The following is a 17,379-nucleotide window of genomic DNA, read 5'->3' on the forward strand; positions in this document are numbered from 1 at the left end:
ACACAAAAAATGAAATGCATCTTCCTAGCCGAAGCAGCACTTTTTAAAAATATTTTTTGAAAGACAGAAAGAAAGAAAGGGGATTTTATTAAATAAAAAAGAAAAAAAAATCAAATAAAGGTCAGGCTGTGCACTCATGGTTTGAGGGTTGATATCAGTGGTTCCAAAGCTGCGGTCCAGGGGCCGTGAGGGGTCCTGTGGCATCAGATGTGTGTGTGCTGGGTTTAATTCTCTGAGACTGAAGGGCAGCCTCAGCATCAGAGGAGCATTTCTGAGGTTTACTCACTGTCTGTCTGTGTGTGTGTGTGTGTGTGTGTGTGTGTGTGTGTCTGTCTGTCTGTCTGTCTGTTTGCCTGTGTGTCTGTCTGTCTGTCTGTCTGTCTGTCTGTCTGTCTGTCTGTTGCAGTGCCACCCGAGCGGCTGCCTCATCGACCTGTGCATGCAGATGGGGATCATCATGGTGCTCAAACAGACCTGGAACAACTTCATGGAGCTCGGCTACCCGTGAGTCTGCGCCCACATTTATTTATTTTGATTTATTTATTTCAAAGACTCAAAATTAAACGACTGCCTGCCTGAAGGCGAAGTGCGTGACGAGCCGCCGGTCCAGCAGAGGAACGCCCAGCAGACTGACTCTGTGTGGGTTTCGGGCTGTATGAAAGAACGGTGACCTGACAGAGCATAAACAGAGACAGAGAGAGTGTGTCAGGAGGCAGGAGATCAAACCTACGTCCAATAAAAACCAGAGTGTGTTTTCAGAGTGTTTGTTGAGGTGTCGTCATGTTCAGGTCGGGTTCAGTTACAACAACATAATTTTACCCAAAAAATTATGGATCTGCTGTCGGTTTTGGGCAGCTTCCTGCAGTTTTCGTGATGACACTGAAGGCAACACGTAGGCCATTTCAGGTGGTAACGGTCACATGGTGATGGAGGACGAGCTAAATCTCAGGCTCGGGTCGGGTTCGGACAAACATATGTGTCCCAGTCCACACTCTAATGAACAAATGTTACGCTGAGCAAAACGTGCCGCTGACACGCTCTCCTCTGGCGGGCCGGCGGGTCTTTTTTCACGATTCGGCCTGATATCAGGTTGCCAAGTCAAACTTGGTGCCGAGGTTATTATACTTTTGCATTTTTCATTTGTTTTATTTTTATGTAATTTTGACTTTGTGGTTTCAGTTTCAGTTCAGTTTTGATTCGTTTTTAAAGCGTGTTTGCCTGTTTTAGTTTTAGTTTTTATTAGTTTCCTGTTAGTTTTAGTCTGTTTTTGTAATATGGGGCATTTGTCAGGGGTGAGATTCAGAAAGATCAAAAAAATATTATGCAATAAAAGCTCAACAAAACATCATAACCTTTTAAAAATGTATTCACGACCAGTTTTTTTTTTTTTTTTTTTTGGAAAGCCTCTTTTTTTTTTTTTTAATTTAACAACGATGTTTTGGGGGTTTTTTTGCATCAAGCTTTTGTTATTCTGTCAGTTTTCATTAATAATAATATCCTTGCTCGGTACTACAATTGCTAAATTAGCAAAAGAAGTTTTACACTTTTCATCCACAAGAGGCACCACAATTTACTTTGCATAAAGAAAAAATCATAAAGAGCTTTCAACATGGACTACAAATAAGTTATTTAAAGATGCAATCATTAAAATTAGAAAAAAATGATGACCTCAGTTGACCAAAAAAGAGAAAGAAAAAACTGGATTATTATCAGAGTAATATGAATAATGAGGCAATATAGACTCAGCCATCCCATTACATGCTTATTCCATGATGCTTGGTATGAAAAGCATGAAGAGAATCATTAAAAAAATAGAATGAAAGCCTCAAAAAGAATAGAATGCATATTCAATACAAGAGCGTACAATGAACATAAAATAAAAATGAGCAGATAGGCAGACCGAGGGCTCCTGGGGTTCGACAGCGAGTCAGAAGTGTGTTTTGGTCGCAAGCTCTGGAGATAATTACTGGAAGTGCTCGGTGTTGTTTTGTGTGTTTGTTTGTCAGGATCCTCATTAGCTGCTAAATAACTGCAGCGACTGCTCTTCCTTTGGACCACACAGAACATCAGCATAGAGTAGGCTTTCCTGCCTTAATTATAGTACAACCGCCTTCTTTATATCCATAAAAATATGGGTAATAATTGCAAAACAAGTCAAACCTGATATTCAGACTGAGTGACGGCTCCATTTCCGCTCCATTATTCAGTCTGAAATCTCTCTGCAGGCGGAGGGATTTGAAACTTGCAAACAACCACGTGTCCCGCCGCCGTGACGTAGTTCTCAGTCAACACTACTGCAAATCAGCCTAAAGTAGCAACTTTAGCCAAAAATGTTGACACTTTGTGCCATTCATGCCAAATCCGTTTGTTGGTGAAAGTTGGTGAAAATACAGGAGCTCTATATGGCCAAAAAATTCGATGAAAAACATTTGGGCGACGATTCAGTGAAGAGACCGAGGGTCCTTTCCAGCTCCATCTGAGAAATTAAATTAAACTTGTGCCAAATCTCAATCGGCAGAATGCAAAAAACATGTTCCCCTCTCAGAAATGCCCTCAGCGCACAACGTAGATCTGCTATGAGTGTTTTTAGGTTCAATTTTAAGTTTGAAATAACGTCGGTGGCAGCGTTGATAACTCAATATATTTCCTTGTGTTAGTTAATATTCTATGATCTCTACATCAACAATGTTTGTCCCGCCCTACAACTGCACTGATTGGCCAGGTGAACCAGACCAGTGTGACTCACCTGGTCTTTAACCAGGATAAAACAAATCTGTGGATAAAAAGCGTTTCCGTCTGAACGAGTTTTTGCTGCTGCTTGTTTCTCAGGCTGATCCAGAACTGGTGGACCCGGCGGCGGCTGCGGCGAGAGCACGGACCGAAAGCCAAATCCAGCTTCCCTCAGTGGGAGAGGGATTATAATCTGCAGCCCATGAACGCCTACGGACTCTTTGATGAATACCTGGAGATGAGTATGTGTTCAGTTTTGGCACAAACGGTTCAAGAGGGGATGAAACAGGAATCCTTGTCTTAGTTTCTCTCATGCAGTGTAATCTTCCATAATGCAGATTTTTAAAGAGTTCACATGACATCCTGGGGTCTTGCGTGGCTAAAGCAGATTCTTTATAATGTTTGCATCCCAGGCTTTCTGCACAGCATCCATTTTTCATCGTCTATCTTGTCTTTCCTGTTAATTTGCACTGCTTGAAATCAAATGGATTAAAAATATCAGAGAGGAAACAACAGATTCCTTTGGGGAAGCATTGTTTTTTTTAAATTTGCAATTCATGTGCGGCTTAATGAGCAGAACTTCTTATGTTCATTTACACCGCTAAAATCTGTGTTACCCCTCTCTAGAATTTGGATAATCTGGAACTTTGAATTTAACGAGGACTCATTCGGCTCGATGTGCCCGTGTTGTCGTTCAGTTTTGCAGTTCGGCTTCACCACCATCTTCGTGGCGGCGTTCCCCCTCGCTCCTCTCCTGGCTCTGCTCAACAACATCATCGAGATTCGTCTGGACGCCTACAAGTTTGTCACCCAGTGGCGGCGACCTCTGCCCTCTCAAGCCAAAGACATCGGTAATTACTGGACCTTTATAGCGTAAACCCGTTTTAGATCTTTTACTGATGTATATTGGAGGTTGTTCTGCTGATGGGTGAAATTTGCATGTCTAGTTTTCTCCAGTTATTCTCCTGTTTGAACTGACAAGCCTCAGTTTGCAAGATTGTTACAGTTTTAGCCGTGCAAACTCTTCAGAAACAGTCTTATTGGTTGAGGTAAACATCGGCGGAGCCACGGAAACACCGTTTTTCAAAGCACAAATTAGATAACTGGCTGATAATAAGGAACTCAGTCAGCAAGTAAAATCAAGCCTACCGTCTGATGATGATGATGATGATGATGCTGTTGTGTGTTGGCGGCAGGGATCTGGTACGGCATCCTGGAGGGCATCGGCATCCTGTCTGTCATCACCAACGCGTTTGTCATCGCCGTGACTTCGGACTTCATCCCTCGCCTGGTTTACGCCTACAAGTACGGGCCGTGCGCTGGGCAGGGCCGGGCCTGGGAGCGGTGAGTGACCATTTTACGTTTTTATTCTCATGTTTGTGAGGCAGAACCTGTTTGTTCTGCTGTTGTTCTTTTCGCTAAATTTGTCAAGAAAAGCACCACGTTACGTTTTCAAACCTCTCCTTTTTTAGAATGCGTTTGGTTGTGACGACGAACAAAGAGTCATCAGTTTTAGTTCTCACTGCATCCTGCATCTGGGGCGGGGCCTAATGTGGGCGGGGTCTAATATCTGACCATAACTGTACACCCAAGGAGGGAGGCGATTAACGTTTACAGGAACGAGCCGTTTATAGGAAGAAGCTTTTGGTGATCATTACGTTCATGTAAAATGTAATTTCTTCATGAATTTAATTTCCACATTCTCCTACAACGAGGTTTCTCAAAGTCCGGCCCTCGAACCACATTTGGACCAACCGGCAGCTTACTCCAGACCCAACCAGTACATCATGTTATGAATCCAATACGTCATGAAGTGTAATGTTTTTTATTTGTGTGTTGTCGCCGGTTTGGGGACGGTGCAAAGTCAGGGCAGAGTAAGGCGGGTCTTCGCAGAACAATCCATTGCCAGAGTGATATTTTCGGCCTTAGGATGGCGAAGTCATGACCTAATTGACTTACATTCATTCTCTACAGCTTTTTCCTCATGTTATCCATAACCTATTTATGCCAAGCCCTACCCTTAACCAAAAAGTCAAAATGACTTCACCATCCTCGGGGGAAAAAAATTGCTGTCACTATCCTAGCAAACAGAAATCTGCTACCAGTACTTCTGACTTGGTAAATTAGTTGATGAGGTGAGTTGATTAGTCCTGCAGCTCTTTACATTAGCATCACATGAATATTTGTTACAATTAGAAATGTGCCACTAAACCAGATACATTATGTCGATGTTTTTGTGTCGCAAAAATGCCACGTTATTGAGATTTGTGGTAACAGTTGAGGAGTTACTGCTTATTGGACGCTTAATTTCTTCATCTTCACAGCTGACATGATGACTGCTGGTCAAATCAGACTCATTTCTAATTTAACAGCAGGAAACCCCCTACGCTGCCATTTGAAGTGAATCTTATTGACTGAGATTTCCTCTGCAGCGAGGACCTTCTCAAACTGTGTGCAAATCACTGAGTCAGAAATGGCAATTTAGGATTTTCAGCTTACTCTGCTGCTGCGGCTGCTGTGATTAAGAGCATCAGCCAAATGGATTAATGTTCCCTCGTCTCCTCCTCAGGTGCATGATGGGTTATGTGAACGCCAGTCTGTCGGTGTTTCGGGTTTCTGACTTTGAGAGGAAATCACAGCCGAGGACAAACGGCTCCGAACTGCTCGGAGAAGCTGTGAAGTTCTGCAGGTAACCAGCGCTCACCGAGAAGAGCAGATCTCAGCCAGCAAAGTCCAGTTTACTCCACTTTAATAGCGTTAATATTTCAGTGTCTTTTCAGCCCTTAGAGCACCAAATACTAGGTGGTATTAAAAATACTTTGATATTTACATTTACACCCTTTTTCGTGGCCGCTTGGCAACAGCGAGAGTCACGCTCTTCACTTCCCTCAAGCGTTTGTTCACCAAAAAATAAGCTTATTGTATTCAGAAGAGTGGGGGTTTGGCTGCAAACATTTGTGCCTCTCGAGGATTGATTGCATAACTTGTTTTATTGTTATTATTGGATTATTAAAGATTCCCATTTCACAGGCGAGTCTCACTGTCCACACAAACTGTATGTCACAAAAAGACAAGATTTAAAAGTCAATATGGGCATTAAAGTCTGGCTAACCTTTCTAAAACATTTCACTTTCATTTCTGACTCACAGAACATTGTAACATCTCAGGAATTTAAAGTGATAGTATGGGTTGTTGCCCATACAGTCATATTTACTGATCCATGTGAGTCTAATACATCCACCTAGGTTGGTTCATTATCCTCGGCCCAGACAGCGAGCAGAACCCTAATGTCCTCATTTTACTAGGACCGCCGCTTGTTCTCCATTTTTATTTTCTCTGTTATTTTTCTGCCACAAAAGCGAGCCACTGCACTGACATCTGTACTTGTCAGCTACAACGTCTCCACAGCCAGGTAAGCCCCGCCTTAACTCCACCTTGCGGTTAGCCCTGTCTGGTCCATGTGTATTTGGTGGGCCATTTGCACCTGGAAACTGGCCCCGACATAGCGACCTAAGACCGGACATGACAATGGAAATGCAACTGTCCTCGGCACGCAGTAGTACACCCATGTTTGGCGCGACAGCGGAAAGGTGGCTAATGAGAGAAAAACAGCTCGATTTGATTTGTTCATCCCCACACATTTGTTTTGATTTCGATTCCATCGTTTTTTCCAGCCTCCTAGCTTCCAAACTGGCCAAAGTTTTCTGCTGTAGCATTTCAACTGTATCACCCAGTCGGTTGAATATGGGACTGGAGCGCTGCTGCATGGTGAAACAGTGGAAGTGCTATTGCGGAAAATAGTTCCACCCCTTTGGAAGCCATGGTCCTGGAGAGAGCGTAGAAAGAGAAACCAAAATAACCATGTTTTCTTGTGCATCATTCAAAATAACTTTCCATCTTTGTGTCACCACTAAAATTCATGTTGTTTTCGGGTCTGTATCTACTTCTTTCATTTTGGAGCGGTACACTCCTGGTAAAGCTCTTGTTCTTAGGACAGGGAACGAGTTAATGTGCCAAACTTGGTGGATGTATTACACTCACATGGAGCAAGTATGAACATATGGGTAAGAATCCAAACTGTCACTTTAAAGGAGGAGCGTTCAGGTAATGCTCCCAGGAGTTACCACAAATATTCTCACAAATATGAAGGGGTTAAGGGAACCACATTTTGCTCTCTGAGAAAGTTTTGAATCCACAGCATGATGAGTTTGTGAGTTTTTGACCTTTGACCTCAGACCTCGTTTAACCCCCGCAGGTACCGGGACTACAGGGAGCCTCCGGACTCTGCTGAGCCGTATTCGTACACTTTGCAGTTCTGGCACGTCTTGGCAGCCAGGCTGGCATTTATCATCGTGTTTGAGGTCAGTGTTGGCAATTTCTTTGACAAATAACGCCAGACGACGGGATGTCTGTGTAATTGGATTCCTTGATATTATTCTGCTGATGCTTCTTATCTTTCTGTTAGTTTCCATGACTCTTCTTCCAAAACTTTACTCTAATTTGCTCTCATCGGAAAAACAGATAACTTTCTCTGTCTTTCTGATTACCTCAAACTTCTCTCACAGGACTTTCATTCCTCATTATTGGTTTCTTGCGACGTTTGTGATGTAGAAATTAAAGCGTAAGTCCTGTCTGGTCATTAGCACAGAATTATTAGAGGAAGTCTGGTGATGTTGTTTTTCCCAGAGTGATGCGTGATCTGTTTATTCTGCAGATAAATGCAGAATTGGTGATTCTTGTACTTGAAAAATAAGAACACACACCCAGAATGATGCAGGTCATTAGCTTGAAAGCATAGAAAAAGCAAAGGGAAAACCACACACTTCTCGCTTTCAATTTCAAACTATTTCCTAGACTCCAGTAAAAAGAGAAAAAATTGCTGGTTTCCCATTGCTTATTTTCCATTGGTGATTATTAAGGAATCAAATACCTGCAGGAAGAAAAGTTGCATGGTGAATTTTAGCTGTAATGTCGTCCATTTTCCAGCGACCTTCATCGTCCTCTGTCAGCTCTAGTCCCATCCAGATCCGTGGTTCATGATGTATAAATTTCAAACGCTATACACAGTAGACACATCTATAATCTGATAGAAGAGATGCAGGCCTTTAATTTATAGGAGCAATAAAGCACATACATAATGCCCTCTGGACTGTTCATTAAAATCACTGATGTGTGATGTACTGAATTACATTACCAGCGCCGTCCTGCAGCATTAATCCCATCCAGGCAGGCCTCCACTCCACCACTGCACTCGAATTACAGCTGCAGCTCTGCGCTACAGCCCTAACAGGCCAAGAGACACTCCAAAAATCAACCTGAAAGCACCAAAATCATGTTTTGTTGTGAGCCATGTAGATCATTTAATATGCAGGTTATCCATGACCTTGCAACTATTAGTATGTATTGTGTGCATGACTTCACACAGTAGAGCTACACAAGACATTTTCATTATGCCCTGTTTGAGGAAGATTGAGGAAACAATGAAGTGCTCAAGCAATGGTCGAGCTAGCATCCAAATTACAAGAATGGCCTTTATTTTTATTTTAATTTAGGTCTTCTTTTACTGTCATTTGTTCATTTGTTGATTACAGGCTTTTAAGATACCACATCATCTTTTATGTTTATTTAGAGGCACAGGTCTCTGTTTTAAAATTGAGAGAGAAACAGATAGGTGCATTTGCAGTTGATTGTAGTCAATAGTCCTGTTTTGACTTTACTGAAGAGACGCACCAAGGCAAGTAAGACCTCTATGATGACACATTTGGTGAGGTGCAAGTCAGAACTGATCAGTATGATGGAAATACTATTGATTAATCAGGTCGAAAATGGCTGGCTAATGCTATATGTTGCTATGGATATTATCAGTTTTGTACAATCATGGTGTCTGTTAGATGACGCTGAGTAGTTGACGAAATGCCAACACTTAAACAGAGTTGTATTCGGTTTAGAGCACTGGTTCTCAGCTGGTGGGTCGTGGTCCAAAAGTGGACTGCAGATCAATTGTGTATGGACTGCAAATATGTGGCTTCAGCCCAGGGACTCCATTAAGACTTTAGGCTAAACGTATTGTGTCACTGCCAGCCTGTCATTCAAGAAAATGTTTCTGTTCTTTATGCTTTTCCTTTTCTAAATGAAGTATATTATTGTCCTATTGTTATTGTTGTTAGGCCTATTATGATATTTTTGCTGTTAAGGCTAAGGCCAACACCCCGATCCGAAGTAATTTTGCCCTGATGGGACCCTGACATGAAAAGATACTTTGGTTTGTCTTAAGCCGGCTATACACAGTGTGATTTTGGACCATCCCTGATGAAAGATGACCAACGCCGTGGAAAAAACGACATCTGTGGTTGTGGCTCCAAAATGGTGGCCTTATGTTGCACAGCGAGAGAGGTTCAAAGTTGGCAGTTGTCACAGTCTTGCAACCAAAGATAGCCTGGAACAAAATTCTGACAGCCTCAGGAGGTAAAACGAGTAAAACCAAATGTGCATCCACATTCTCCTTCTCTTCTTGGAATTGTTGACCAAACACATTAATATCAATATTGCAAGGCTCCATTCTTGCTTAGCTTCATTGTTCATCCTGTATGCCGATGACGTTCTCTTGTTTATTGACTTGCGTCGTAGCCAATAAGATTCAGTCAGTGTAATCATCGTACAGTTGACATACATGAAACTTGACCCAGGTTTATTAGATCCATGTCACAACAAAGATTACTGTAATCTCACAAACTGTAGGTGTCATTAAGAATTGAGTTATGCACATGCCATCCTTAAACACTGGCCTATAGATCCAAAATGCTGAGAGTAAAACAATATTAATATCATCATTAATACATTTTTTGTACTGCAATAATTCCGAGAGAATCTACATTATAGTGCTGAGACCCCCTGGAAACCTCTCAAGGAACCCTAGGGGTCCCCGGACCACACCTTGAAAACCACTGGTCTAGAGTTTTGGAAGCCTGACATCAAATGTAGTTGCTGCTGCGATGGCTTTTTGTTTCATTAGATCCTAAGCCATCACTGCACTCGTGTTAATCTGTATTTTATCAGTGCATGAAAGCGCTGTGGATTACTGCACTTTTCATTTGGCGAAATCAAATTGAATGGCTCTTAAAGCAACATGGAAGTTTAATAAAACATTTGCTTGTGTATGCTCTTGAGCTCGATATAAGTCTATAGGTTCATTGGGAGCTCCACTGTAGAACACACATCTTCTGTTTTTCACCTCCTCATTCATGTGTATTACACATGAAGAAAACACTCTCTGAGAAATGTAGTTCTAACTTAAATATAAACCAGTTACAAAGACGATTCAAAGAGGATCACATAAGGAAGCTGTAGCTGTAACGGCCTAATTTTCATATTATAAGTGTTTGAATGAGAAAGTAGATCCGGTTTGCTGGAACTGCTCTTCAGGTATTAGACCACGGTTTCCTTATGCTCTTTGATACTTGATACTCTGCTACTCTTCCTTATTTGCATTTTTTTAAATGTCTGTCAAAATAATCTAAATTAAACTAAACTTGAAGTCGTGTTTGTAACTTGTTCACATTTTAGTCAGAACTGTGTTTTTGAGAGTCATTTGTGAATGTGGAGGTGAAAAACAGAAGATGCATGTTCTGCAGCGGACCTCCTGGTGAAGTAGGGAGTCAGAATATAGATTTAAAATGAGCTCAAGAACATTTACAGAGAAATATTTTACTGATCTTCCATGTGGCTTTAAAGGAACACTCCAACGTTTTGGGAAAAATGCCCCTTTTTCCGACTCTTACCCAGACTGAGACAAGATGTTGGGTACCATTTTCACCTCTGTACGTCCAGTGGTTCGGTTCCTATGGGTAGCATTAGCTGAGAATAACTAGAACAAACAAAAAAAAGTTTCACATCACTTCATAGAGGTAGGACTCTGGCCCTTGTGACATTTGCCGACTCCGTTTCCGCAGCACATGGTCTTCGCCATCAAGACCCTGATCGCCTACCTGATCCCCGACCTGCCGAAGGACCTGCGGGACCGGATGCGCAGGGAGAAATATCTGATCCAGGAGATGATGTACGAGGCCGAGCTGGAGCGGCTGCAGAAGGAGAAGAACGAGAGGAAGAGGAAGGACCGGGCCCATCACAAGGAGTGGCCCTGAACGCACCACCTGGCTCCACGGTGCGTTTGAAAACACATGAAACTCCATCAGTGCCCTGCAATTATGTAACAGTCATTATGTGAAAATTTGGTATTTGTAATGTGATCACTGAAATCTTCAAATCAAGTTTTATAGTAACATGGTTGCCTCGGAGATGCCTCTGATTAGGGATAAATGTTTTGAAATAAAATGTAGCAACTAAAAATTTAATAACTGCTGAATAATGTAATAAATTTAGAAACGTAATAAGATTGTCCCTTTAAATGGGTCAAAAATCCACTAATACTTATTAATGTAACAAATTAAATCCCTCATATGGTATTAGAGCAACCATTATTACGTCACAAGTGTTGGAACATTTTCAAACAATGATGTCATAATAATATCTACCAGTAATGGAGTAAAAATAAGGAGAATGCAATAACTTGATTTATTACATCACTGGCCAGTTACTAGTATTACCTCATCAGTTAAATATATTACACCTCTAATAAAGTAATAATCACTGGTTAATGTAACAATATGATGTTATTACATCGTATCATTAGTTACATGAACAGGATTTGTTGCATTTTTGACTCATTTTGAGGGACATTTTATCATGTTTAGAAGAAGTTAGCACATTTATTCAGCAGCTGTTACATTATTTTGTTGTCCAGCCCTCTAACAATGTCAGGTTTTAAAATAGAAATTAATCAAAAAATAATAAGGATAAGAATAATAATTACCAACAAAGTACACAGCAGTAGTACTTAAAAAACAGTTTAATAACAACAAAATACATTCATAAAATGGACAACAGAAAGTAAAAGAAGGCAAAATATGTATAAATAAAATAAGACAGGGATTCAACTTAAAGTGAACTGAGTGAAATGTGTAAATAATAAACAATAAAGCAGCTTGTTACTGTCAGCTTTGCTTTAATTCATGTTTATTTGATATGAATGTGTTGTCTCTGTGGTGTGCAGGTGTCAGCTGCTGCTCAGAGGAGGACGGAGAGGAGCGCCGGCTTTCCTGCATGATACTGGACCCTCTCACCTTCCTCCTGCTGTGTCGGAGCAGCACCTCCTGCAGGACGACTGATGAACTGCACCCAGCACGTTCACACCGACCCGCTGCTCTGTCTGGACACAACATGGACTTCCTGTGTCCAGTTGGACATTTGGCAGCAGGTTTTGCTACTTCTTTTTTCTTTTTTTGCCACTTCGGACTCTCAACAGCGTATGTCTTCAGATCCTGAATGTAGATTTCAAGCAAGAGAAACCAGTGACTTTTACAGATTTATTGTTACAAGAAGTGAGAGGAAGCACTCTCCCATGCTTTACTGAATGACAAACCCTGTTTACATTTCTCCTTGTTCAAGGAACATTTATTTACAAGAGATCACAGTATTTGCTTTAATTGTAAATAAAGAAGATATTTAAATGAATGTCAGATAGGCCATCTGCTCTGCTATAGTGTAGTGCAATGAAAAAAATGTAAAGTTATTTAGAAATCTGTTCCATCCGAGCAGTTTGCTTAAACTGGAAATGCCTTCCATTTGAATTTAGATTGATAATTGCAGTAATAAACATTATTTATTGTAAAGAAAAGTGATTCTGTCTCTGTTGAATGTTTTGAAACAGGTGTTTGATACACTATATGGACAAACGTATGGGACCACCTACACATTGCACCTACACAAGCTTTTCTGACCTCCCATTCTAAATCCATAGGCATTAATATGGAGTTGGTCCCCCTTTGCAGCTAGAACAGCTTCTACTCTTCTGGGAAGGCTTTCTACCAGATGTTGGAGTGTGTCTGTGGGAATTTTTGCCCGTTCATCCAGAAGAGCATTTGTCAGGTCAGACACTGATGTTGGATCAGAGGGCCCGGCTCACAATTTCACTGGAACTGAGGGGCCGAGGCCAACCCTAGAACAACCAGCGCATAGTGTTATCTCTCCTCCAGCAAACTTGGCACAATGCAGTCAGGCAGGGAACGTTCTCCTGGCGTTCACCAAACACAGACTTGTCCATCAGACCGCCACATAGAGAAGTCTGATTGGTTGCTCCACAGAACACGTTTCCACCGCTCCAGAGTCGGCGGCGTGCTTTACGCCGCTCCGTCCGCCGCTCAGCGTCATGCTTGGTGATGCTCGCGTGCGGCCGCTCGGCCATGAAGCTCCCAGCACTCTGTTTCTGTGCTGCTGTTGATGCCAGAGGAGGTTTGGAGCTCTGCAGTTACTGAGGCGGCAGAGCGTCGGCCACTTTTATGCACTATGCGCCTCAACGCTTGGTGACCCCGCTCTGTAACTTTACGTGGTGCTGCCCCCTGGTGGCTGAGTCGCTGTGGTTCCTAAACACTTCCACTTTGCAATAATCCCACTTCCAGCTGATGGTGGAATATCTAGGAGGGAAGAAACTTCACCAGCTGACTCGTTGCAGCGGTGGCATCCTATTACATTACTATTACAGCAGCACGCTGGAACTCAGTGAGCTCTTTAGAACGAGCCTTTCTTTCAGTAATGTTTGTAAAGGCAGACTGCATGGTTAACTGCTGGCTTTTATATACCTGTGGCAACGACACTGAATGAAACACCTGAATTCAGTTAAAGAGGTGTGGCCCAATACTTTTGTCCATGTAGTGTATGATGCTGGGATTTCTTACTCTTAAATCACTGTGCAGAATGCTGCAATAATGCTGCTTTGTCATTTGTTTTTGCTGCCTTGAGAACGAGGCTTTTTTAGCTTTTGCAGCTGAAATTCACTTTTCTCTCCAAGCAAAGCCAGAAATCTCAACAGCTGGACATGGAATTATAAAGTCGCTGGTGTTGATCAACAACCCTGTCAGCTGGCACAGATATATTTAGTTTTGGTTTTCCTTATTGCCTCTCATATAACTTTTTTATGGTATTCCTGCTTTGCTTATGTGCAGAGGAGTGAGAGCTGGAAAATGAATATTTATATCCTCATTGTTGGGTGAAAACACTTTTTCTCCAATTTTGGTGACTTCATTTCCTGACTATATCAGTTAAGAATTAAGAAGAAATACAATTTAAACAAAACAACAACAACAAAAAAAAACTAATTAAATTGAAAAATGCACAGCCATCAAGCCTAAAAACACATCACATCCTGGAGAATTGTGGTGTTCACCAGACCACAGCAATGTGTGAACACAGTTTTATGAATGGAAGTGAACATGTGACCGTGTGACATGTGACTGCCCTCGGGCCACATGGTCACATGGTTACCATTGATATAAACTTTGATTTTCTTTCATTTTGATGAAAGAAAGTAAAAGTTTATACGTGTCAGCTGGATTTTATGATGAAAACTGAACTTGGAACCATGTGGCCTGAGGGTTGTGATCATGTGGTTACAGGTTCACTGAAATTAAATTTTAGGCTAAACAAATAATATTGATAAATATTAAAATGTAAAAAATAACCTCAAACACCTGTATATCTCTACAGACAGAATGGGAAACATCTTCTTTCAGGCATATTCAATTTTTTTTTCATTACATGATCAAAAAAAAAAAAAATGAAGGCAACATCTGCAGCATTAATACCTCAGATAATTAATATCTGTGAATTGTGGCAAATCAGAGAAAATTAATGTAAACCAAAAAATATCTTTCTTGTTTTTTTTGTTTTGTTTTGTTTTGTTTTGTTTTGTTTGAGGGGAGGGGGGGTTGTTTTGTTTTTGATTTATAATTATTTTATTTCACTTTATTTCCCCAAAATGCCATTTTTTCCTTTGGAATCAGATTCATTCATTCATTCATTCATTCATTTATTCATTCATTTATAGGTGCATTCAATTCAGTTTTTACTCCGAGTGAGTGGACTGTAATTCTCGCTGTCGCCACCAGGTGGGGTCAGTGCGCTGAGTTAGAGCTCTGCAGGCCCAGACCTTCTCCATTGATAATCACATTGATTAGCTGATTGCCGCACCTGCTGATTGCTTGACATTCTCCTCATTTGTCACAGATTTGCATGAGGACACTTTTAATTTCATATTCATCACATGCAGAACAGAACAAACTGGAACATTTTAACATTGTTTTTTGATTGAATGCATGCAGATACACACTACTATTCCCTCAGAGTCTGTGGAGACATGTTATGGGTAAATATTTTCAAACCAGATAATTTCTCAGGCCTGCAGATTTGTCATCAGAGGAACTGTTTGCATCTGAATAGATGATGTTTCCAAAATTTACATCAGCTCCTTTTCAGGATCCTTTAGCAACAGCCAAGAGAAAAATGTACAGATTATGATCTGCGTCTCCGACCATCGGTCACACAACAGCTCTTTCCTCTCCCAGGTGAAATGAGGCTTCATCTCACACTCGGCGCAGAGAGCACCTCGCTTCAAGGCTAACCGGCTTGTTAAATGTTGAACAGATAAGAAGCATTTTTACAATTTCAGGCCGATATAATCTGTGATGAAACACAACTCTGGCTTCAAGGCAGCACATATTTACCAGCTACGTCTGGAAGGCAGGAAGATGCCATCAAACATGCCTTCAAAGACCAGAGACCTTCATTTTTCAGTGTAATTGAGCGCTTGTTGAATTTCTCAAAGTGAAGCATTAAAGATCCAGGAGAAGTCTTGATACTGGTTTTTGTCACAAGTAAGAAGTAACATTTTTCCAGAGCTTTCCACTGCAGAGTAATATTTCTATCTTTGGGAAACAAATGCCATTTGTAGAAATGAGGTTTTTTTGTCTTTTTCAGAAATATTGGCTGGTTTGGCGAGCAGCTGGCTAATCTTAACCTTAATCCTAAATCTGAGAGAACTGAGGATCCTCATTAACTATGCATGGTGTTGACCAATCAGAACACTCTTTAGATCTTAAATCACAAAACAAGAAATTTTAGAAACTTGTGTGGTTTCTCAGTATTTTCTCACTGACAGTCTCAGAATGTCTTTAATTTCCTCACTTGCAAACTTCCTGAATTAATTACATTTTGTAAACTTTATGCTTAATTCTGTTGTTGTAGAAAGCCTATTCAGGGTAACTACAACTTGAGGTTTACTTAAAGGTGCATTACGTCAAAGGTACGAGGGTTAGACTCACTTAGACTCAAAAAAAAAAAAAAAAAAAAAAAAAAAAAAACATGGAATAACCATGATATTTGCTGGTTTTGTCTGTGTGGGGTCTCAAACTTTTTTCACCTGAAATATTTTTTCAGCCAAGCAGCCCCTGACCAGTGCGGGGAAAAAAATGGTAGAAAAAAGTCTTGTTTTGTTATCTTATCCACTGATTTTTTCCTTACCATAACCATTACGACAAACCTTTCCCTTTACCTTTTAATAATGTACACTCACTGAAATATTTTTTCAGCCACATAACCCCTGACCAGTGCAAAAAAAATCTGTTAGAAAGGAAAGCCTATATAAAGAGGTCCAAACCACAAACACACGCATTTGACAGCTTCGAGAAAAAAAGCCAAGTGAATACTGAATATAAAATGTGCTTTATCACTTTAACTTTTATCTCTGTTTTTTAATTAACATATTATAGAGCATGGGCCAATTATTTTAGGAATTATGCCTGACTGAGATTTTTGAGTTAACATTAAAAAAAAAAAAAAAAAACACGTACCCACTGCAGTACTCGAATGCACCCCTAGGGGGATGCACACCCCCATTTATCGCCACTGCCCTAAACGTTAAAAAGCAGCTTGGCCAAGTACACCGCTGCCAGTTGCTATGGAAACAGTGCGTACCTCATTTGAAACCTGTTCTTCTTCTTCTTCTTCCAAAACCGTGTTTCCAACATCGCACCGCTGCAAAAGGGCCGCTCCGGTTTGTCTCTAATCCCGTCAAATGCATTTTAACCGGCCACCTAAACACAGCTGTTTCTCCACGCTCGACTGCTAGCTAGCTTTTTTTTTTTTTTTTTAAACATGCAAATCACAGTAGATTAGAGCGCACGGCCGTGTCCTGCTGCCTGGATTATTCTGCACGGCGGCCTCTTGCTCTAACTCCATTATGATTATTAAATGCAGGCAGCAGAGGAGGCACGCCGCGTTTTGTTTCCTATTAAGGCGACTCTTTCCTCCCTAAGAGGATTATCCTTGACACGCGCCTGGCAGTTGCATAAGGGTGTCAGAGGATAATATCTGACATTTCCTCATATTCCACATTTTGGCAGCTTGGCCCTCTGGGAAATCGCTGCAGCTGAAGCGAGACATGGCAGAGGGGTGAGCCCCAACTACATGGAGTCATTTTGTCACGGCTGGAAAAAGAAAGTTTTTATTTATAAGGAGAATCGTTTCATCCTTTACCTTATGTAGACAGTTGGGAATAGAGACAATGACAACTGACACCTTTCATATCTATTAGGCCTACTTTTTTTCTGTAGTGGAACACACCACAAAGGCCAGAAACCAAAAGGGAGAATCATTTTTAGAAGTTGATATGGATTTGACTGGTTATTAGTTACTTTGGATGTGTTTGAAATATGATCATAAACTACCACCATGCTGGGCCTTTTTTTTTAACCTCACATC

The 17,379-nt window shown here is 41.1% G+C and overlaps 1 protein-coding gene across 1 annotated transcript in view; it reads left to right on the forward strand.

Annotated features, from left to right (window-relative positions):
• Positions 1-12,463, forward strand: part of LOC115355581 (anoctamin-4) — a 52,804-nt gene extending 40,341 nt beyond the window's left edge. Inside the window, exons 20-27 of the mRNA XM_030046438.1 lie at positions 407-504; positions 2,830-2,972; positions 3,429-3,581; positions 3,927-4,074; positions 5,300-5,419; positions 6,986-7,091; positions 10,680-10,891; positions 11,840-12,463. Of these exons, the coding sequence (XP_029902298.1) occupies positions 407-504; positions 2,830-2,972; positions 3,429-3,581; positions 3,927-4,074; positions 5,300-5,419; positions 6,986-7,091; positions 10,680-10,871 (960 nt within the window). The 3' untranslated portion in view covers positions 10,872-10,891; positions 11,840-12,463. The remainder of the gene's footprint in view (positions 1-406; positions 505-2,829; positions 2,973-3,428; positions 3,582-3,926; positions 4,075-5,299; positions 5,420-6,985; positions 7,092-10,679; positions 10,892-11,839) is intronic.
• Positions 12,464-17,379: the final 4,916 nt, after the last annotated feature.

This window comes from Myripristis murdjan, chromosome 23 (assembly GCF_902150065.1).
Source record: "Myripristis murdjan chromosome 23, fMyrMur1.1, whole genome shotgun sequence".
NCBI lineage: Eukaryota > Metazoa > Chordata > Actinopteri > Holocentriformes > Holocentridae > Myripristis > Myripristis murdjan.